The following is a 22,941-nucleotide window of genomic DNA, read 5'->3' as shown; positions in this document are numbered from 1 at the left end:
TTGTACTCGGGGTCTTCTGTTCGCTCGGGATGGGACTTGTCCCTCCCCCTCCTGGCGAGGGGGAACCCCTCCTACTAACCCGACTTTTGCCTCCTCAGGTGCGACTGCTGCGGGTGACAACCTCGGCCAGGTGTGGTGCTCGTTGGGTCTCCAGGGGACACCGAGTGTTCGGGGGCTGTTGCATCACCTGGCGAGTGGCTCTGCTCCGGTCACACACAGTCCGGTAACCACCACCACCGTGTTGACCCCAGGGTATGCTGCCCCTCCTCACCTGGTTTATACGCAGCATATTGCTACGCTGACCCCTTCAGCTGCAGTGCAGGCGCCGTTTCCTAGCATTCCAAGGTGGGTCGAAACACTGCCGCCCGGGTTCGCCGCTCTCGCCCCAGCCCCCGACTTCCGGTGCCCCAAGAGCTCGCCCCTGGACCTGCCACCAGTACCCAGGATGTCGCTGGCCGCTGCCCCGCCTCCTGCTGTTCCTGCCGTGCCTGCTGTACTTGACGTTCCTGCCATACTTGACGTTCCTGCCATACTTGACGTTCCTGCCGTACCTGGACCAGCTCCTGCCGATGTCGTTCCTGCCCGTGGTGTTGCTGCTCCAGTCGCAGGTCCTTCCGGACAGGTGCAGCCGGGCCGTGTTGCTTCGGCAATTGCCCTAGCTCCGTCCTGGATGGAGGATCTGACGACTGTCCTGAGGAAGCTGACGAAGAAGAAGAGGAAGAGGAAGAAGGTGTCGTCGTCGTCGTCGTCTGCTGCCACCTCTTCCCCTTCGGCTTCCAAGGCTTCACGGCCGAGGAAGAAGAAGGCTGTCTCCTCCCCCCCTAAGAAGTCTCCTTCGGGAACTTCTAAGAGCCCGTCTCACTCCGGGGGGGTCTTCCTCTGGTGCTCCCGCTCCTTCAGGAGCGGGGCCCGTCTCTCCTTCCACAAGGAAAAAGAAGTCGGGGACCAGAGGGGTACCGGCTAACACCGGTACCTCCTCACCTGGTGCTAGGGGCTCTGCTGCTGCATCAGGTTCTGTCTCGGCCTCTCGTTCGCTAGAGGTAACGAATGTGTGGTCGCCCTCGGGTGACTGTGCAGCCAAAGTCCAGGCTTCCGAGTTCGCTCGCCGCCAGGACTGAGGCACGGAGCGGAAGACAGGTGAGAGTCGCTCAGGTGACTCCCACCAGGCCAGCGATCGCTCTCGTAGCGATACGCAGGTTCCCAGGGTTGACGCGACGGTCCCAGACCGGCTGTGGGTTGAAACAAGGAAGAGGTCCCCTCAGTCGCCGGAACCGGCCGACAGCGGACTCTGCCGGTCCCCTGACTGCCGCTCCCACCGGGACCAGGTGGGTAAGGGGACCAGCAGCAGCTCCTCTGACGCTCGGGACCGGAACCGTTGTTCTCGGTCCAGCTGCTCTCCCCCGGAGAGCCACGCGACCAGGCCTGCAGCTCGATCACCACCACGGGTTGGCGATTGCCTGCAGCCCCCCAAGCACACCGGTTATGCCGGTGTGCGAGGGGGGAGCGTCAGGTCTTCCTCTCCGTTCCCTTCAACTTCCTCGGGCTACGCCGGGAAGAGCGAAGTGATCCGGAGTGACTGTGAGGAGCGCGCTCCTCACAGTCCCACCACAACACCCTACGAGCCTGGCACGATCTTAGGACCGACCAGGTCGTTCGCACAAGTGGCAGGAGGAGACCGGGAGGGGTCTGTTGCAGTTCCTCCTTTGGAAGGAGGAGGGTCTCGGGAGACGCTCTTGTTGGAGGGACTTGACGGTCCTACTCCACAAGACGCGGTCACTCCCAAGATCCAGAGGTCGTTTGCAGAGGTTATTGCGCTGATTCGTCAGCACAATGACCTCGGGGCAGGATCGCCGCTCCCACCTTCTGAGCCTACCTCCAGGCTCGAGTCGTTCTGGGGTCCTAAGAAGGAACCCAAGACGATGGTGGGTCTGCCGCGATCGGCTCTGGCTGACTCGGTGCTGGGCCAGATGGACTCTCTCGCCTCCAGACAGGAGGGTTCGCTACGGTCTGGCAGGTCTTCCAAGCTACTTCCCCGCCTTTACTGCGACAGAGGAGATTCTACGTGCCATCGTAGGACCCTTTGCGGCCCAAACAGGTTGACCCAGAGCTAGCTAGGCTAACTCCGGGGTGTCTCTGCAGCAGCTCCTGTCGGAGAACTTATGGTTCTCGCAGCAAGAGGCACTTGCCTTGGAATCAACTGCCATGGCAGCATTCCAAGCAATCTCCTGGTTAGACCTGTGGTCCCTCATGGTGTCTAAAGTCGCGGCCACTTCGGGAAATATCACTCCTGAAGGTGACCCGGCTTTCGGGAGACTGTGCCAGTCTGGAGGGAGAGCCATTTCCTACCTAGCCCACCAGACGGCAACCTTTTGGCCAGCTTGGTTCTTCGGCGTAGAGACGCAGTCCTCACCTGAGTGACCAGGGCGGCTGGGCGTGAGGCGGCTCTGGGTCTTCGCAACGGACCGGTGCGGAGTTCCTCCTCTCTCTTCCCCAGAGAGATGGTGGACGCTGCAGTGGAGCGAAGACGCACTGATGACAGTGACCGTCTAGTACACCAGGCAGTCTCGAAGGCGTCTGGGCAGCCTCTGCGGCCAAGACGATCGCATCGTTGAGGCCCAGGGGAAAGACTCTGCCTTCGACTTCTTCTAGGAGCAACCATAACCAGCCTTCCTTCTCCCGAGGAGGAGCTAGGAAGAAGAAGCCGAAGAGAGGTGGGAAACGCTAGGGATGGCAGCGCTTTGGAGCGGAGACCTGGATAGTAGACGTCCTTCGGGAGGGGTATCTACTACCCTTCGAGTCTCGGCCACCCCTAATCTCCAACCCGGTCCACCTTCAGACCTACGTACCCGGAACATCTAAGGACGTAGCACTTCGGCAGGAAGTCCAAGCCATGCTGAGCAAAGGAGCTGTGGAGATCGTCAGGGATCAGTCACCGGGCTTCTACAGCCGTCTTTTCCTGGTGGAGAAGTCTTCGTGGGGCTGGCGCCCGGTGATAGATCTGGTGTCTGCTTGGGCCCACTCGTCAGGGATACGTCTTTTGAGGTATCTCGACGACTGGTTAGTCCTGGCGAGCTCCCGCTCACAGTTGCTACGGGACAGGGATCAACTCCTCGAGTTCAGCCGCAATCTGGGGATTGTGGTGAACTTTGAGAAGTCAGATCTCGAGCCCAAGCAGAGGATGAAGTACCTGGGTATGCTGATCGATACGGTAGCAGGATGAGTCTTCCCCGCAGACTCGCGGATCAGCAGATTCAGGGAGGCAGCCTACCAGTTCCTGTCTCGGCAGGAACAGCCAGCTCAGCAGTGGCAAGTCATGATTGGCCACCTGTCGTCACTCGAGAAGTTAGTCCCTCACGAGCGTCTTCACCTGCTGCTTCTCCAGTGGAGACTAAAGGAGAGTTGGTCACAGGCAAGAGACCCGCCGTACTTCCCCGTGTCCTCATGGAGGAGGTGAGGTAGGACCTAGCCTGGTGGCTGGACGACAAGAACCTCATAAGAGGAGTGCCTCTCCTCACTCCCCCCCCCCCCCCCCCCAAGAGATGTTACTGTTTTCAGACGCGTCAACCGAGGGATGGGGCGCACACCTGGAGGAGTTGCTGACTGCAGGAGTGTGGGATCATCACGACAAGCACCTTCACATCAACGTCCTGGAGTTCAAGGCAGCGTTCCTCGCTCTCCAAGAGTTCCAGGACTGTCTGATGGGACACACGGTGGTGTTGATGTGCGACAACACCACAGTAGTGGCATACGTCAACAAACGGGGGCCTAGTATCCCTCCCGTGGCACCAGTTGACGTTGCAGGTGCACGAGTGGGCCGTGGCTCACTCGGTAGAGCTGTCAGCCTGCTACATTCCAGGCAAGAGGAATGCAGTAGCAGACAAGCTCAGCCGTCGGGATCAGGTGATAGGGACCGAATGGTCCCTACACCCAGACGTGGCGGAAAGGCTCTTCAACCTGTGGGGGCGTCCAGTCGTAGATCTGTTCGCCACCCGGCACAACAGGAAACTTAAGGTTTTCTACTCGGCTGTGCCGGACCCATGGGCAGCTGCAGAGGACGCTCTTCAACACCCATGGGACAACCTCTTCGTTTACGCCTTTCCCCTGTTCTGTCTGATTCGCGAGGTGATCAGCCGAGTGCTGGTCACCCCGAATCTCCGGATGATCCTGGTGGCTCCCAAATGGCCTCAGGCCATTTGATATCCGGACCTGCTGGCTCTTCTTGCAGGAGCACCGAGAGAGATTCCCCCTTGGCACAACCTTCTCGTCCAGCCACACGTCGAACGGTACCACCAGTCAGTCCAGTCCCTTCATCTTCACGGCTGGCTGTTATCCACCATCTCTTGGGAGCAAGAGGCTTTTCTCGCCGAGCAGGAACAGAGATGGCTGGGTACATCAGACAGTCCTCTTCAGCTGTGTACCAGGGAAAGTGGGCCATCTTCTGTGGTTGGTGGCGTAGACAGGGTCTATCTCCTCTCAGAGCCACTCTTCAGCAGGTAGCGGATTTCCTCGTTTTCCTTCGCCGAGAGAAGCTCCTCTCCGTCCCCACAGTCAAAGGATACAGGGCCACCCTGGCCCTAGTCCTGAAACTGAGGGGAGTGGATATCTCGAACTCGTTCGAGATCTCCCTGCTAATGAGGAGCTTCGAGAGGTCTTGCCCACCCAGGGAACTCAGGCCCCCGGGGTGGGATGTGACTCTCATCCTTAGGAGTCTGACTCGAAGTCCCTTCGAGCCACTCCGAGAGTCGTCAGACAGGGATCTGACCTTCAAGACCCTCTTCTTGCTGGCCCTGGCATCGGCCAAGAGAGTAGGGGAACATCATGGCTTATCCTTCGACGTCAAGCATACCAGGGGATGGGAATCTGTGACGCTCGATTTCGTCCGAACTTCGTAGCGAAGACTCTGAATCCTTTGGTCCCTGATGACCGGTTCGAGTCATTCACGATCCCCTCCCTACTGGACTTCACCGGCAACGATGCGGATGAGATTCTGCTTTGTCCTGTGAGGGCGCTACGGCGCTATCTGAAGAGAACTCGGCACCTCAGGCCTGAGTGCCGACGCCTCTTCGTTAGCACCGGGGTGACCAAGAAAGAAGTATCCAAGAATACACTTTCTTTCTGGCTGTGTGAGGTGATCAGGAGGGCGCACGGAGCTGATAGTAGCGACGACATCCGTACCCTTCGTCCGAGAGCCCACAAAGTCAGAGGCATTGGTCCTTCCCTTGCGTTCCGCAAGAACTTCTCCGTGGCGCTGGTCCTGAAGGCGGGGGTCTGGACCAACCAGACCACCTTCACCTCCTTCTACCTTCGAGATATAGCCAACAGGTCCTTCGACACTTTTTCCTTGGGACCCGTGGTGGCTACTCAACAAGTTGTTTATCTTACCCAGCACCCGAGCGGACAGAACAGCATCGCATCCTTGTGTGACTGCATGAATGGATGAGTGAATGAGAGTGTGACTGACTTCTCTTCCCCATCTTTTTCTCCCCCTCTACCTGCGGGCAGAGGGACGCGGTCGTCACTACGCTGGAACAGGAGACCGATGCAGGTAAGCTACTCGACCGAGCTCCATCCTACCCCTTTCATTAGGGATAGGAGCGATTATCCACCACTTTCCCCAACAAGGGCGGGTAAGTGGAAGCCAACAAGAGACAAACCCATGACTTCATATTGCCTCTTGCAATAGGAACAAGTTCTTGCTTGCTAGTTTTAAGAGGTACGCTGGCCTCCCTCTTATTACTTGGGTCCAGAGGTCTGACCATTGATCCTGCGGTACATAACCCGATCATTGGGCAGAGGCTAGGATCCCTCCCTCTGCTCTTATGACCAGGGAGGGAACCAGGTTGGACGAACACCAGTCTGTTCATTGACTCAGATTCCTTCCACCAAGAAGTGAGTCTTCCTATTGTTAAAGGATTGATGGTTTGTATTGCGTATCGGAACAAATAACAATTTGTCGAAAATTGTATTTTTCCTTTACACATAGTCCCACCTCATGCCACCCCTCACTCTGTGTTTTTTCCTGGGCCTAAAACAAAGTGAAACTTCACCTCCCAGTCGCGCGGTGCGCTGACTGTCGGACAAACAGTTAACTACCGAACTCCCTTGTTCGAAGCTTACGACCGGTTCCAGTTGCCGCAAGTTACATTCCTATTGTTAAAGGACCTCTGGTTTGTATAGTTAGGAAAAATTAAAATTTTTGACATTGTTATTTTTTTCCAATTTTTAACTTGGTATTTCATATTTTTTGCTCTTTGAAGCCCTTTTTCTTAGTGCCTTTATTTTACTCTTCATACTGTGTGTATCCGATAATCTTTGTTTGTTTAAATTCCTATTACAGTACTCAATTTACCTGTTAATTAATTTCTATTTTCTGGTTTTAATTGGCTATAATACCCTGAGCAGAGTGCTGATACTTGTTGATCGTTATGTTTCTTATAGTTAGGAACTTTGACCTAGAAGTCTGGCTAAATTACCAAATCAAGATGATACATGTGGTCTTATCTGCTCTGTTCTTGTAATGTCTGTAGAGACCTTTATTACTATGTACATATGGAAATATTGATGAAAACATGAAGCAGTTACAGTAATTTGCAATTTTATTCATAGACAGTGACGACTCCAGAACCTCGACCTACCCGCATGGCCACAGGCGGACCTACCTCACCTCGACGTCAGGCTTCTCATCCACCAGCTCCTGCGCCCGTCGCTCCCGTAGCATTAACAGCCGAACAGCGAGCAAAGCTACACAGTGAACTTGATGTAGTAGAATCAAATGCGAAGGTCTTGGCAGACATGCTGTCAGAACTGAGTCCAGGAAAGGAGCATCCTGATGATATTCAGCTGCTTCAGGTATACATAGTAGTATATAATTGAGAAACAATTTCTAGATTGATTTCTATTATGGGAAGAATAATCTAAATTTTTATATAAAAATGCTGCTTTTTATGTTGTAGGCATTTTGTATCTTAGGTCTATTCATTTTGCAGGAACTACATGCAACTTGTGGAGTAATGCAGGACCGTCTAGTTGAATTAGTGGGGAGAGTAAATGATGACTTACTTACAGCTGATATTTTGCGAATCAATGACAACCTCAACAACATATTTGTCAGGTAGAGTTGTCTGTTTGTGAATGTATGGAAGGAGATTGGAGTTTGGATGTTTTTATTGCAATAATTTCAACAAAAACTTGTTTTTATATTCATAATACAGTACAGTGCAATTTAAAATCCTATACACAATGCATATTTTAGTAATTAATCCAAAAGAAATTTATTCACAAAGTTAGGTACGCAGACAGAAACTGAGTCAAGAACTAGCTAGCCCACTCATATAATCTAACTAAGGTCAAGCCTTGAGCTTAATTTGTTAATACAAAATAAAACTCTGAAACACAAAAGGTAATCAGTCGCATTCCACACTTAAAAACATGAGGCCCGCAACTTAGGGCTTTGTTGTGGACAGAAGATTAAGAAGAATTCGTAAAAGGTGATAGACCTTTTTTTTAAGCTGATAAAAGCTTCATGCTTTTGCTTAGGCTTTATATGGTACATATGCAACTTTACCATGCTTTTTCTCTAAGTTAGACTAAAGTTGTAGTGTGAGACATTTAAAAGACCATAAATGTAGGCTTGTACATATGTAGTAATGAATTTTGTAAAGCAAATTTATTATGGTGAGTTGGAAAAGTCCTGAAAATCCTACCTCGAGACCCATAATCATTTTATGCTGCTGCTGCTGTGGTATTTAATATGAGTGTTAGTAACACTAACATTGATTATTTTTTTGCAGAGCTTATAATAATCAAATGCCCCTGATCATTTTAGGTATGACCGTCACATGAGCAAAGTGAGAGGGCTTGGAAGTCCAGTCAAATCCCCCCAGCAGGAAAATTCTCCTCAGTCACAACAAGCGCAGCCACAGCCACCGCCACAGCCACAGAATCCTCAGAGGCAAGCAACTCAAGAAGTTCCCTCATCGACTTCCAAGACGAACCTTCCCCAGCAGCTCAGTTAGCAAATCTGTGTAAGATAGTCATACATATTCATAATTGTTGGTGCAATTTATTTTAATTTGTGATCTTAAAAGTGATTTGATATTTGGATATTAATCTTGTTTGTGCCATGAATCCCACTAGTTTAGTTTTGTGAATGAAAAGATGTACACATTAAATATTTTTTCCAAATTGTATATATCACTGTACATTTACTTTCTCTTGACTACTCTGGGTCTTGAAGGACTGAAATGTTTCTAGGTTTTTGTTTTACTATCCAGGACAGTGGTTTCACAAGACCATTAATTCATATTTCTAGACTCTCACAGATCTTGCTTAAATGTTTTGTCACAGCATACCTTTAACCGCTGCTATTTTGATTTGTCCCCTGCTTTTTTTCCAGTTCGTTTGGTCTCTTCCCACTTAGCTGTTTCTCTTTTTATCTGTATCTTGCTCTTATTGTTGCCTTTTACATAATAAATCCTTCATGTAAAACAAATCCTTCAGGCAGCTAGAGGTAGGATTCATTGATCTATAAACTGTTGTACTCTATAATAATAACAGTACTAGCTGTTTGTGTAATAGCCTTGTACAGATCAGATATTCCTTTGAATTATTGCAGCCGTAGGAAATTCACCGAAAGCCAAGAAAAATGAAGATGCCGACTTTGATATGTTTGCCCAGTCTCGCACAGCCACCTATGAAAACTCCAAAACCAGGTGAGGAAAATTCACTGTTTTATGTATAGTATATGATGCTGCTCTGATTTTATTTTCTATATTATTGTTGCCTAAAGTATTCATTTTACAATACCTCTAATATGTCGTTCTAGGTGTCTTGATAGCCATTATCGGTTTATAGCATTTTAAACCTCACAAAATCATATCTCATTCAACTTTTTCAAATTCTTAACAGTGGAAGTACTTACCAAGATAACACCGAAGTGGACGTGACTTCATCGTCTTTGGGTCGCACAGCACAACTAAGGCATAATCCGGTTCGTACATTTTTTTTTCTTCAGTCTTTAAGTGTGTCTTCATTTGTTAGAGTGGAGCATTTTGCAGCTAGTTATGTTAGTGCTGTCATGAAAAGTATATTTATACATTTGAAGTTATAGTCATGCTGAACACCAGGTGCATTTTTAGTTTGCAAGGGATGTTCTTTTCTTTTGATAACTTTTGGTTTATCTTGGTTCTGATTGCATTTGTGATTTGATAAGACTTTGACACTTTTATCAAGTGACAGCACTTGTAAATCAGAGAACTCAAAGCATTTAAATGTTTTAATGCACAATAATACGTACTCTCAGTTTTCACTTTACAAGTGGGTCAAGTTTCTCTGTGCATACCAAAAGCATTATAACATTAATTCATTGGAAGATGTTCCTAGCCATGTAAAGATAATGAAGAATTAATTAAGGCCCCAAAGTATTCTAGAGGACTTGTTTGCAATACCTGTACACAAGATTATGTCTAACCCCCTTCAAGAGACAAGCTGATATAAAATAAATCATGATGGTCATGGTGATACAGACACGATTATTATGTAAAATTATATGTATATAGAAAAAAGAAATTAAATGAAAATGGAAAGTAAAGAAGTGGACAAAAACAGAAACAAGAGAATTGGCTTGAATACAGGGAATGGGTTTGTGTGAAAAAAATAATTTTGTTTGAAAAGGTCAGTTTTACCCAATTTTATATATAATTATTTTTTATACTAGGTTAGGAGTAGTTTGTATGAAATTACAAATGAGTTTACTCTTGTAATCAGATGTGTTGCAGATGTTAGTCTAAGAAATGTAGCATTTCCTCATGCCATTTAGAGTTCTGCCTGCTTTGAAAAAGTGGTGCGAGCTAATTTGTTGAAGAGGGGCCTCTTTTTACCAGTATCCTTATGAAAGGTCATCCAGTTATAGCTTGGTTGGTTTTTGCACGTTCATAATTTTTGAAGGATTATTTCTTTGCAGTAGACATGAGAAGTCAGTGAAAGAATCTGAGAATTATCTTAATGCCAGTTTTATTCAGGACAGAGCTGAATTGTAGAATTGAGAACTTCTGTATGAAATTGCAAGTGTTAACTTGTTAGTATTCTGATGGGTCTCCTTTTTGGACTGTCAGCTGCAAAAATGATATATAGTTGTTTTGTAATTTTGCTTCATCAGTTAAGCTTCTAACTGTATTATGTCCTTAATTTTGTACATAATATTTTGAGTAATTTCCAGTCTAAAACTTCTGATGCCACCTGGTGATACACTTGATGCATTTTGGTGTTCTTTTACTTTAAGGTGAAGCATGACTTACTGCTATATTACATTTCTGTGTAATCAATGAATGATGCTGAAGTATAATTGATTCTCCTTTTAGTGTGTTTTTGAAATATTAATGGTACCCTTTTTTTGTGTGTTTATAGTACTATATACCATTAGATAAAGCTGTGTCAGGCTTTTGTGTATGGGATTTTATTATACATCTCACTGAACAACTGGGGAAACAAGTTTAATTTTACAGGATTTGACAGCATTTAATTCCAAATTTCATACAAGCTCACTCAGCTTTTGTGTGTGTTGCAGTTCGTTTAGTTTGCCAAGGGCTCATGCTTTCAGTTTGGAGTCAAGTCCTTTTGCTACTAATTGGAATTGTACATAGTTTGGTTGACCCATTTTCATTGAAGTGTTTGTGCCCTAACATGATTGCAAATGGGATTAACAGGATTTTTTTTATAGTTGATTTTTGTGTGTGTTAAAGATTAGGTTTCCAGCTCTAGTGCCAGTGGCCAAGGATGCCAGGAGCTCAGTCATGTAAAGATATGTGAAAGTAACCCACTGTCTGTTTGTATCAAGGGACACATGGTTTCATCAATGGAGACTTATGAAGGCAGCAAATTATAATGAAATAGTGATTTAAATTTTATTTGTATTACGATTAACTATACGGGCATTTAGATACATCCATTATTTCCAACCAATACTTACTTCTAGAAGCATATAGTAATTGGCTTTGTATATTTAACTCAATTTTATACTTGCTATTACAATACTAGTTAAACAATTATTACCTAAAGTGTCAAATAATATTTCTTTAGGTTTTAAGAAATGAGATTTAATCAGCACTTTGCTCAAAGTACTTAGTATTGGTATAATAAGATTTTTCAGTACATACTGTCCATAATATTATTGCAAAATGTAATCAAATTAAGTGCATTGCAGTAAACATTGGTGATATATTTCCAGGATATTCAGTAAGATACTAAATACAAAGGTATTTCTAACTAGTTTTCGTTTTTCACTTGGCATTTTAAGCATCACTTTTATGTACATGTTTCATGTTCCTTATTTAATTACCCCTTTTTGATTTAGTGCTTTTTACATATTGTTTCAAAGCATGTGCGTCATTTGCTCAGCACACGTAAAGATAATATCGATGTGATCCCTCACTGGCTAAATCCCAAGCAAGCCCTTTACATTTCTGTTTTGAAGTTTTAAACTAGCGATATACGTAGCATGAAGAAGAGCAGGTCCTTGGCATTTTTTGTACCAGTCATTATTCCAGCGCCTCTGATGTTCCTTTTTCCATGTTCCCTGGCATTATGGAAGAACAGGAGGAGCTGTGGGTAAGCTTTGCTCCTTCATATGTGTGTCATTTTTTTTAAGTTTGGCTAACAGAGAGCTTCAGTAACCACCATAACAAATGGCTTTGGTAACTTCCATAGCAGATAGCTTTAGTAGCCACCTTGCTTATTTATATGCAAGCTTTTGTACATGGCTGTATACAGTAAGTGTCTCTGGTTTGAGTGAATACTCCAGGGGTTTTGCACTCAGATATTGTGGATTTTAGCAGTGTCTTGAAGTGTTCATAAAGATGTTGAAGTTACAGTGACACCAACACTTTCTGTTTATTAAAAAAAACTTTTTTGGTAAATTGTGGACACCTAGTAAGACCATTGTCAAGTACCATACACTGTGGTTCATATACATTGAACAAAGACATTTCACTTTGATATTTACGCTAAACTTCTTATTATATTTTAGGCTTTAGACTTCTTAGACCTCAAGTCAGATTTTAGTTTCCGTCTACTACTTCTCTGAGGATGTGAATTACCTCTCTTATGTAACATTATGAGCTATAAATTTATTGACAAGTGAAACTATCATAGGCATTCGTACGGGACTAAACAAATATAGTCAGTAGTAAAATCTTTGGGAAAGAATAAAATTAGTACCAGGCATTACTTCTCTTTGAAAACTGTCTTTATAGCTTAATATCATGGGGAACTCAATGGATTTTTGGGACAATAGAACAGAAAGTCAGCTAAATTTTATACTTAGAACTCCACTGGGAAAGTAATTACAGAATATACGAAGGCATATTACTAATAGTTGGCCATCTGGTGTAATGCATGTAGTAATTCTCTGCAGACCATGTACGTATCATAGGTTGTTAATAAGCTGGTGACCCAAGGGATGCATAGCTGTTATTGTTCTATATCTAATAGACAAAAATTAGGTTTCAAAGAATGATCTGGTGTAACTTAACTGGACTGAAGTAAACATAAGGAATTCAGATAGTCAGCTGATCACATTCAGTAGATCTTATGTCGTTTAAATTCCACTTTTTAATGAAATCTTTGAAATACTAAGAAATCTGAGTGAACAATTGTCATTTCTATTAGGATTCAAACTCTGGTTAGAACACCAAGAGCATCACTAAACCACACTGGTGTACAGTGGTCCTTGTGAGTCTACTGATCAGTGTGGGTATGAATCCCACTGGTATGAGAATTTTATCATTCATTTACTGTACTGTGATTTTAAGGCCTCAGTGGAAAAATTGTGTAACAAAAAGGAAATGTGTTACCATGCAGAAGAAAATATTTATGAACAATACAGGCAGTCCCCGGGTTACGACGGGTTCGGCTTACAACGTTCCAAGGTTAAGGCGCTTTTCAATTATATTCATCAGAAATTATTTCCAGGGTTACGACGCATGTTCCAGGGTTACAATGCTTGGAACATGATCTAGCAGAAGAAATATGACACCAGAAATGCAAAATAATCAATATTTGAAGGGTTTTTTTAATTAAAAATGTAATAATAATGCAGTTTACATAGTTTTGAATGCACCCAAAGCATTAAAAGTAAGGTTTTCTTAGGATTTTTGATGATGTTCCGGCTTACGACGATTTTCGGCTTAGGACGCATCTCAAGAACGGAACCCCCGTCGTAACCCGGGGACTGCCTACTACTACTGTAATGTAGCAAAAAAAATTTTTGTTAAATGAAATATTAGGGCATTGCCTTTGTGGATATGATTTGACACCTTGTGAGGAGTAAATTTTGAATGTCAGAAAAAAGGTAGTTAAGAAGATTGTTCTTGTGCATAGGATTGAATTTTTGAGAAGAAGGTTGTCTCGAATCAGCTATTACGATAATAACAGTCCATGGTTAGTAATTGGTTAGCTACTATCCATAGTATGAATAATATCATGCAGTACTTGTCATTTTGGTTCAGCAGGCATTATAGAAATATTATGAATGTGGCTTTTCCTCCCAAGAGAAGAAAATTTATAGAACAGACTTAGCCTAACTAGAATAGTTAAAAAGAATAAGGATCAGCTTGGAAAGTTATCTGAAATTTATCAATGCCTTGTCATGCTCAGTTACACAACTCTCTCTCTCTCTCTCTCTCTCTCTCTCTCTCTCTCTCTCTCTCTCTCTCTCTCTCGTCTCTTCTCAGTCTCTCTCTTCGTCTCTCTCCCTCTCTCTCTCTCTCGTCTCTCTCTCTCTCTCTTCTCTCTAAAGGATCACAAAATGTAAAGCCATTTGCTGTGAACCAATATACAATATCCCTGAGGCTTCTTTGCACTTTTGAAGTAGTATGATTTATGTATCACTCATCAAAGAGGTAAGTAGTTATTGACTGTTGAAAGTAATTTAGTTTAATTTTAATTTGAAATGCTTTAGAAGCTATTAAAGCTTCAGATGCTGTATGAAGTGCATATATGCATAGAGTCTGATTTTAGTCGAGACCTTATGAAGCTTTAGACATACCTTTGGTATTTCTATGTACAAAATATTCTGTACCGAACACAGTAAATCATTTATTGCAGTAAAATTGGGATTTGATTCCATTAAAATGTAGTTTCTCTGGAAAGACAGTGTAATGTAAATTTGTAATATACTTACTAGTTACAGGAGTATTTTGATTGAGGATTAATTGTAGTATAGCAAGGGACTTAGATAATTTGTCAGAATATTAGATAATTTGTCAGAATATTATTAAAGATTGACAATTTTTCCAAAATATTAGTGCAGTTATCAAGGACTGCAAGTTGATGATAGCTGTTAAAAATCAGTCGGCTACTTGTGTACTATATTGTAGTATAAGGTAGATATGATAGTGTAATTCAGAATTTGTTCAGAAGGATATACTATGTAAATCCTCCAAGTTTGGTATAGTTTAACGGTAGAATTTTTTATTTCAATAATATTTTATGCATTTTTTTAAAATGACCTATGGTATCTTTGAAAGATTTAACTATAGTACTACTTGTCAAATTGATACGTACTTGTACGGATTAATTTGGATAGTTTCATTGAGCATGCTAGATTAACTTAAAGATTTTTAGTGAAAGAATAGTTACCAGCAGATTCATTAACCCATTACTAACTGCATAGGTGAAAACAGGCTCTATTCTACTTATTTTCTTTATATAAAATATACTACTAGCATGTTAGTTAGTAAGCGACAATTATTTGTACAAAGGTCTCTTTTTAAAAGTTTAAATTTGTTGTAACTGTTTTATTCAGTTTTCAAGCTTATTTTTTTGTTTGTGGTACAGTATATGTCATACTACAGTATTTAAGATCTCTTGTGCCAAAATTTACTCCAGGATCTGTGGATGTGCTCTAAGAGGCTTTTAAAATACAGCAGAAATAACTTTTTAAAAGTAACTGTTATACTATTTGGTGGTCAAAATACTTATGTTTAAAAAAAAAAAAAGTGTTTTGAAGGAGTGTTTTGTTACAGGCATACTGTAAATACAGTAAACACCCCGTATTTTGGGGGGAATGGGTACCAGACCCCCCCGCAAATAGTTAAAATCCATGAATCTTGAAACTGCTCTAAAAACCCATAGGGAAGCCTATTTTAATGGTTAAAAGAAGCTTAAAATTTCTTATACCTGAGTGTTTTAATAGTTTTATCACAGTGTGCATTCAGTCATGAAAATCATATGAAAATACAGTAATTTGTGAATATTTTTAAGTGAAAAATACTGCTAGTAGGTGGATTTTGCGCAATTAATGGGTAAATGGGTATATACTTATGGTCCGTAGAAAAATCCGTGAATGTGCAAGTCCACGAATTACGTGTCCGCAAATGCAGGGGTTTACTGTAATCATGGTATTATGCCAGGATTTCTGATATGTATAAGTTATTGTTTAGCCGCCACTTAATTAATTTTATTTTACTTTCCTTCTCCTTTAGCAACAAAAGGACAGTGACTTTGACGAGATGGAGAAATGGTTGAATCAACAGGTATGTATATAACATACCTTCTGTTCTCCTTTTTGTGGCTTGTTGGTAAAGATTTAATAGTTAATGCACATGTGCTTTCACAGTGTTTAGGTTTTATTGGGCAGTTTACAAATATAAACCACATTGCTGTGACTTGAATAATTGACTAGTATTTGGACATCTTATGTCCTTGGTATCAATACCTTTTGACTAGGTTTAGCAAAATGTTACACACTTGAAATATTTGGGTTTTTTATCTATTGTAAGATTAAGGTAAACTATAGTAAATTGACATCTATTTGAATTTCTCACTTTAGCAAAGAATTCTCCCATTAATTTTATTTTTAATAATAGTTTATTATCTTGGTAAGTTAATCTCTATTTTTAAAGTAATCTAGTTTTTTATGACTGAATTTTGAAACACGCGTGTAAATCATTGTACTATTTGTTTGGCAGTAACTTTTCATTATGAATGAAATCTATGCTTTACCTCATTTAGATTTAATTTTTTCATTTACTACAATGCCATCACTCATGTTTACCTGACATTTACAGTCTTCAAGTGTCTCCAGATACTGCATTCAATTTTCAAACAGACAGGTAGTGAGTTTTAGTATGACAAATGCTCCATTGGGAGCCTCAGATAACTATCAGTTGCTCCCACCACTTTTTGCGTTTGCAGGCAGTTAGGAGATGAGTAAATGCTCCAGGTGCTTGCTGCTTCCTTTCATCACTTCTTTCTGTTAGACAAGATAGTGCAGTGTCTGGTCAGACATTAAAAATTCACAAGTGTGGGCCGTGTATGAGTGGTGGTTTTATATGAAAAAACTAATTTATTGTAAAAAAAAAAACTTTTATTTTGAAATTTAGCGCTTAACCCTTAGTGGATGGGTAAAAAAATCAATATGCAGCTTCTCAGGGTGGGGAAACTTTGAGGTCGGCCAATTCACGAAAAAACACATCAATGGAAAGAGGAAGATATGCAAATGCACATAGTGTAAGAAAAAAAATTCTGAAAAAATTTTCCCTACCTTCCACGAGAAGTTGGAAATGACTGTACATATTTACAACCCCTTGTGGGGCCTCTTATATAAGACAGTCGTAAATTTTACCAACTTATATATTTTTGTTTCTAATAAGTAATTTTATTTTATTTTGTAAAATTGTAATTATAGCTCTCTCAATGTCAAAAGAGATAAGAAATAAAATTAGTAACAAATTCTTAGCATATTTGTTGGAAATTATTTAAGTAAATTTACCGAGAACAAAGATTCAGTAACTATTTATTTGTACATGTTTTTTCTAATATTTCTTTGCACTTTTCTTTGCAAAATTAAATTTACAACCAATGTACTATCATAAAAGACAAGAACAAAAACCAACAACAACCCCTTGGTATAATTATGAGCAAATTTACAAAAACACATCATGTGAGACAGAGATGCAGTACATTCTCCCTTTGAAGTCAGAAGCAGAACTGAATTCGTGAAACACCAGATTCGTGATTTTAGCCAGTGTAAAAGTTGCCATTAGTGAATTTATGGGCTATAGAAGTACTATTGGCATGTCTTTCCTGCCAGATTCTTTCCAAATCAATGGCGGTTAATATTGCTTCTCTACAGGATCAATCCATCCACCACCCCAAACCTGTTATTACTACTCCTGAGAAGCTATCTGTCCATTAAGGGTTAAGCCCTGGGTTATTGTATGGTGCAGTATCTTTATTCAGTTTCTGAATATTTTCAGTTCTTAATTTTCTTTATGCTGTTGAGAGACCTTAGCTCTTTGGTATATTTACATGCTGTGAGTTAAAGGGAAAGTACTTATATATTTTACTGACCAGTAGTACTTGAATAATTATTACCTACTTTTCCAAGGTACTTAATGATATTGTAAAAACTTGCTAATTTTTATGATCTATTGTTATATAGTGTTAAGCAGTCATAAATGTCTCAAAATGTTTCAGATTTAGAAGATATCAGTTCATATATATTTTAAGTATTTGTTGCATATATATACTTTGATAACTTTTTGCAGCAGTTTCAAAGTTTAGTATTTAAAGATCTTTCAAAATACTAATAGTGCCTAGTGTTTTTTGGTCATTTTAATGCTTAGAATGACACATAATCCTTACACACTGCAATTAATTTTCAGTCTAATGAAGCTAATGGTGGTGCTGGTACAAGAGAAGAGAGCATTTCGTCGTCTGACTTTGATCGTTTCCTGGCAGAGAGAGCAGCAGCTGCCGATTCCTTACCAACTATACAGGCGGCCACAGGTTCTTCTGGCCAGAGACAAAGAACCTTGGCCCGTGACGACAAAGACCAGATGTTTGCTCTTTAAATTTAGTTCATGAAAGCTGTATGTGGTGGTTATGAAGGTGGTTGATACTGCACTGAATAGAACTTCAGCCTCCTTTACCATGTAGTAGCATTCATGTGTCTAGTTAGGTGTGATACACATTGGGTGAATACACTGTAGTGTATTCTCTTACAGTTGCTTTGCAGACTGGATTTCTGCTTTCCACTTCTTTTGTCATGGTAATTATACGGTAAAACTTTACAGTACTGGTGACTGATCATTAATTATTACTGGAAAGATGGTAAATATAGCATCTGAAGAGGAGAAAGTGTTTTGTTGTGAATTTTCACTGACTGTGTACTGTCTGATCATCTAGAATTAGCTTTGTTACTTTGCTGCCATTTCCAGAATATATTAGTCTCCATTGAAAGTCACTGCTATTTTCTAGTGGTAGAACAGCACATCTCTTTTGGGGAATTTTAGTGGTATATAAAAGCAATGGAAAGACGGTGTGATAAAATGTGTTTTAAATTATTTTCCAGCTTGAAAAGATGAGCATGTTTTTTATTTGTTCAGCTGTTTTAAATGAAGTGTTGTGATAGCTTTCAAGTCTTGTTTGTGATGTCATTTGCCATTTACCACAAATTAAGGCAAAGAGCTGTTATCTGATGATTTGTCCTTCCTTTTATTTAAAAACAATATTATTTACTGGCCATAGATGATAGGAATTTAGGATTCATTGTAAAATAATTCAGATAGGGTTTTCGTAGGTACTACTTTTATCCTTGTTGGGTTATGAATGACAGAGAATCCAATGCTATTTTTTATGGTGTTATGTTGCAAAATTGAAAAGGAATGCTTATGCTTATATCTCCATATACGTACATAGGATGTTCACCAACACCCAGTTCAGTTATAATCGAACAGCATTAGACATTTACAGTGCAGTATAGCATTAGTATTATCATGAAGGCCCAGAACAATCGTTTTATATGCCAAGAGCTGTTGTGTAGGAAAAGAAGCGGCAACCTCCAGCTGAGTTACCCTTTAGGTATGCAGTTTTGCTGTGTCATCAAACCAAAACTTTGACACATAAGATTTATCAAAATGTTGTCCTATTCATCCCAGTGTCCTTTAATAAAGACTAGTCTTTCAGAAGCTGTAGTGAAGTATGCAAGTAATTGTTCAGAAATAGTTTGGCCATTTACCTAAAAGTATTTTTTTCCTACTAGCACGGGTTGGCCTCTGAGAGATAAATAAGTGTTGACCTTGCTGTTCTATACCAGTGTTGACAGAGGCATGTTGTATTTATCTGAAACAAAAGGAAATAAAATTAATGAGAAATACAGAAGTTTAGTGGTAGTTATGCAAGACATATGCTACCATCTGCATAGGTGCAGGCATCAAAATATTTCATTATTAATGTAATCAAAAATACATAGTGAGTGAGAGGTAACAAACAGATGCATCACAGATGTCCAACACCAATGGTTGTCAACTAAAGACAACCATTCAGTGTTGGTACATTTTGTCTAATAGCAAAGCAACTGGCATTATTGGGTCAAATCAGCAAGAAGTAAATGCTATAAAATTTATTGAGTTCATTTGAATCATACCAGCATTGCCTATGCAAGTCACAGATTGTGTTCAACTCCCACTAGAGGTGAATAAACTTCTGCTGGATAACATTGTGTATTGTACTTGTTAGAATAACTCTATGGCATGTTGAAGATTTTTGGTATAGTGCAGCAGCACCTCAGCCTAATAGACTCTTTTGGGGATTAGCTTTCTGAAGAGTTACAAGTCTGTTAAGAAACAAGACCTTATATCATTGTCTGCTCTTGAATTCTTTCTAGATATTATACAGCTAATGGTAATTCCACATATTTCCTAACCTATACTAACCTGTACTTTAATGTAACATTCACTTTGAGGTTTATGTCAAGATTTACTATATCGTGTCTAAAATGGCAGCATGGCAAAACTTAATGATGATACTGTAGCTGATAAGTACAGAAATCTGTTATGCTGAGGTGTTACATACTAAGCTTGTGAATGCACGATTGCATTCCAATACTGATGAACTTGGATGTAATAAGATTTCAGTAGCTTCCAGGCATATAGTAAATACTGTTTTAAAGCATTGCCCATGAAAGTTGAAGGTTGTGAATTCAGATTGCCCTTGAAGCAGAGAAAATCAGATGAATGCTATAAAATAAATTTTCATTAAAATAAATAAATATTTATACAGGAACTCAGTCTTTCGGATATGAACTTTGAATAGAGATTATATTAGTGGTGTTTTTGTAATACAAAGCAGTGTCTTCATGAGAAAAACTTGCATACTGTACACAATTTTTTCATAGTTGTGGTGCAGAATGTTCTCTAGTTGGAATAATGGTACGTATAGTAAATTCAATTTTTTTCTAACATTGCACTAAGAGATTCCATCAGTAGAATAGAAGGCTGTGACAGCACACTGGAGATGTCACTATTATGTAAATGTGAATCATTTGAATTAAAGAGTTAATTTATTTTAACTAGTGGGATGTAGACGGTTCATTTAGAATGCTTAAAATGAAGAAAGTCAGGTTGTTATTAGATTGATATGGTTACGAATAAGTATGAGGTGTGCGTGTGTGTTGTGAAAGGAAATCAATTCATACCAATTTGAATTTCATATTGTGAATATCATGTGAAACTGAAGTCTTCTTATTTACATATAAACATGTTAGATCATTAGAGTAGTGTTCTGAAGCGCGAGTAATGGCTGCTCACTTCAAATTGCTAACTCACTGTTAATTTTTGCACATTTTAAATTTATACCTTGCTTTAAAAACTGTCAAAGTCGCGAAGAGATGCATAATTAAAAATTTGAAGGGAAAGTGTATACTATCATTTTCAAGGAAGCATTTTTATTTGTTATTTCCTGTTTTAGTAGCACCATTTAGGTCCAAAGGTTTTTACATGGGATATTACACTCAGGCATCCTAGTCAGTGATATTTCTTTAGTCTGGGATTTATGAGATATAAGAGATGGAGTAACTTCAGTCTTGCACTGTATGTATTGTAAATCTGCTGTAAACTAGATTTTGGAGTCATCGCTAATTCATGTTGAGCGATGAATCAAAAAAATAAATGTACAAATTCTAATAGACGATTATAGAGACTGTAATGTAATCCAAAATATCTCGTGTTGGACATGTAGGATTTTGTTCACGTTTGAGATTTCTGTACCGTTTAAGAATATTTTATTTTGCTGTATAGTACTACGAATTCTTTAAAGGGTGCTTTCTCAAGCAACTTTTAAAGCTGTTCTGGTTGTTGTACAGTGCCTTATTTTATTTTATGGGTTATTTACTAGTTTGTATTGTTTAATACCATAAGATAGCTTGTAACACCAAACAGGTCTTTATGGATATTATATTTATGCATGTGGGTAAATTAAAATTCAAACAGGTCTTTATGGATATTATTTATGCATGTGGGTAAATTAAAATTCAGGATTGAAGTTTTGGAAAGCAACATTTTAGCTATAATATTTCAGCCTTCCACCTATATAAAGGGTACATGGTACTATGTGGTTCTGACATGTTTGGTGTTTATTATCTGATTGAAACTTATCGGAAAGGTAATGCTTAAACTTGTAGAGTTCATTCAGTTATTCTTTTCATTTTTATCACTTCATTGGAATTTCCATTACCATATTTATTCTCCATGTCAGAATTATTTTTGAAAACCTTACGAGCTCCCTCTTTGAAATGTAGTGTTGAATCTTTTTCAATACTTAGTATGGTTATGCTTCACTCATGTGTTGCTTATCCTTGCTCTGTATGATGTTGTACCTTGCTGTTCTGCATTTTTACTAAGTAGGATTTGAGCCCATCATTTTAACTGAATAAAAGGTGGTAACGGGAGAGAATCTATCTGGGGAAATTTAGCTGTAACCTTACGTGCCCTAAGTCCTGGTAGTTTGAAGTTTTGCTGTATTATCTATGATGCAGAAAATCAGAACCTAGCTATTGATGAGCAAGGCTTGATATAGCCTGTGATAATTTCAAATTGTAACTTTTGATATTTATATTTCTAATTAGGATATAATAGTTAATATGAAATGTATATTCTTCAATGACTTAAGTTTTACTCTTAAAATACTTCCGCTTGTTTCCGGAAAACATGCAGTCATTGATTTTTAATATACTGTATAGCTTACAAATGAAATATTACAAATAGTAAATTACAGTACTGTACAGTATCTCTCTCTCTCTCTCTCTCACTTTTGTTCAATTTTACACTCAGATGTGATATATAGCAGTTGATATGTTTTTTCAGTGTTGGAATGTTCCTATAATTAGTGGCAGTAATCGATGACTGATAAAGTCATTTCTTCACATTCTTTACTCCTAGTTTTTGGGGGAAGCTGCATTTCAGGTCTTGTCATAATGATATTTTTAGCACTAATAAAGGGAGCCTTACAGATTTAGTTATGATTTCTCCATGGCTTGTAAAGAAAACTAAACAGGGTATTCATACTTCACATCAGGACTTTGTATGGGTGCTAATCAGCTAACTTTTGTAATGCTTTGCTATTTGAATATGTAATCTTTCATTGTTTCTTATCCAGTATATCTGCTTTTTTGACTCTTGGAAGTATACCAGTTTACCAGTCTCAAAAGAAAAACCATTACTATTTAAATATTTATTAGGTAGTTTAGCCAGACTGCAGATATAAAGTGCATTATTCTATTTAATTCAGGAATAGTCTCATTTCCAAAGGGCAATATTTTTTTCTTTATAGTTCACTAACACTTTTCTTATTGATTTTAGCTGATTGCTTGTCTAAAATCTTGTTTTCTTGAATACCAGTAGGTTGCTTTAGTGCATCCCCATATATGTTCGTTGACTTGTGTTACGCATACTACTTTCTTATATATGGTCTGGGGGCTCACTCATGTGTTTTGTTATTAATTTTACATTATTGAAGATGATGATGGCAAGTGCTCTGCAAGGTTAGTTGACTGGTAACCATGAAATTTATGTAAAGTAAAATAATGTAACTGATTTATTAAAATTGCAAAATTATTTGCTACTGTATATCTTATAAAGTATAATAAAACTTGTGTTTAGCATA

The 22,941-nt window shown here is 40.2% G+C and overlaps 1 protein-coding gene across 1 annotated transcript in view; it reads left to right on the top strand.

Moving 5' to 3' along the window:
• LOC135195491 (TOM1-like protein 2) overlaps nucleotides 1-22,941 on the top strand; it is a 94,032-nt gene extending 71,091 nt beyond the window's left edge. The window contains 9 exon segments of the mRNA XM_064221706.1: nucleotides 6,607-6,849; nucleotides 6,987-7,111; nucleotides 7,826-7,965; nucleotides 7,968-8,024; nucleotides 8,615-8,711; nucleotides 8,908-8,994; nucleotides 11,574-11,604; nucleotides 15,480-15,530; nucleotides 17,664-22,941. Coding sequence (XP_064077776.1) covers nucleotides 6,607-6,849; nucleotides 6,987-7,111; nucleotides 7,826-7,965; nucleotides 7,968-8,024; nucleotides 8,615-8,711; nucleotides 8,908-8,994; nucleotides 11,574-11,604; nucleotides 15,480-15,530; nucleotides 17,664-17,852 — 1,020 coding nt within the window. The 3' untranslated portion in view covers nucleotides 17,853-22,941.

The sequence above is a fragment of the Macrobrachium nipponense genome, chromosome 16 (assembly GCF_015104395.2).
Source record: "Macrobrachium nipponense isolate FS-2020 chromosome 16, ASM1510439v2, whole genome shotgun sequence".
NCBI lineage: Eukaryota > Metazoa > Arthropoda > Malacostraca > Decapoda > Palaemonidae > Macrobrachium > Macrobrachium nipponense.
Note: the sequence above shows the minus strand (reverse complement) of the source record. Positions and strands in the feature narration are given on the sequence as shown.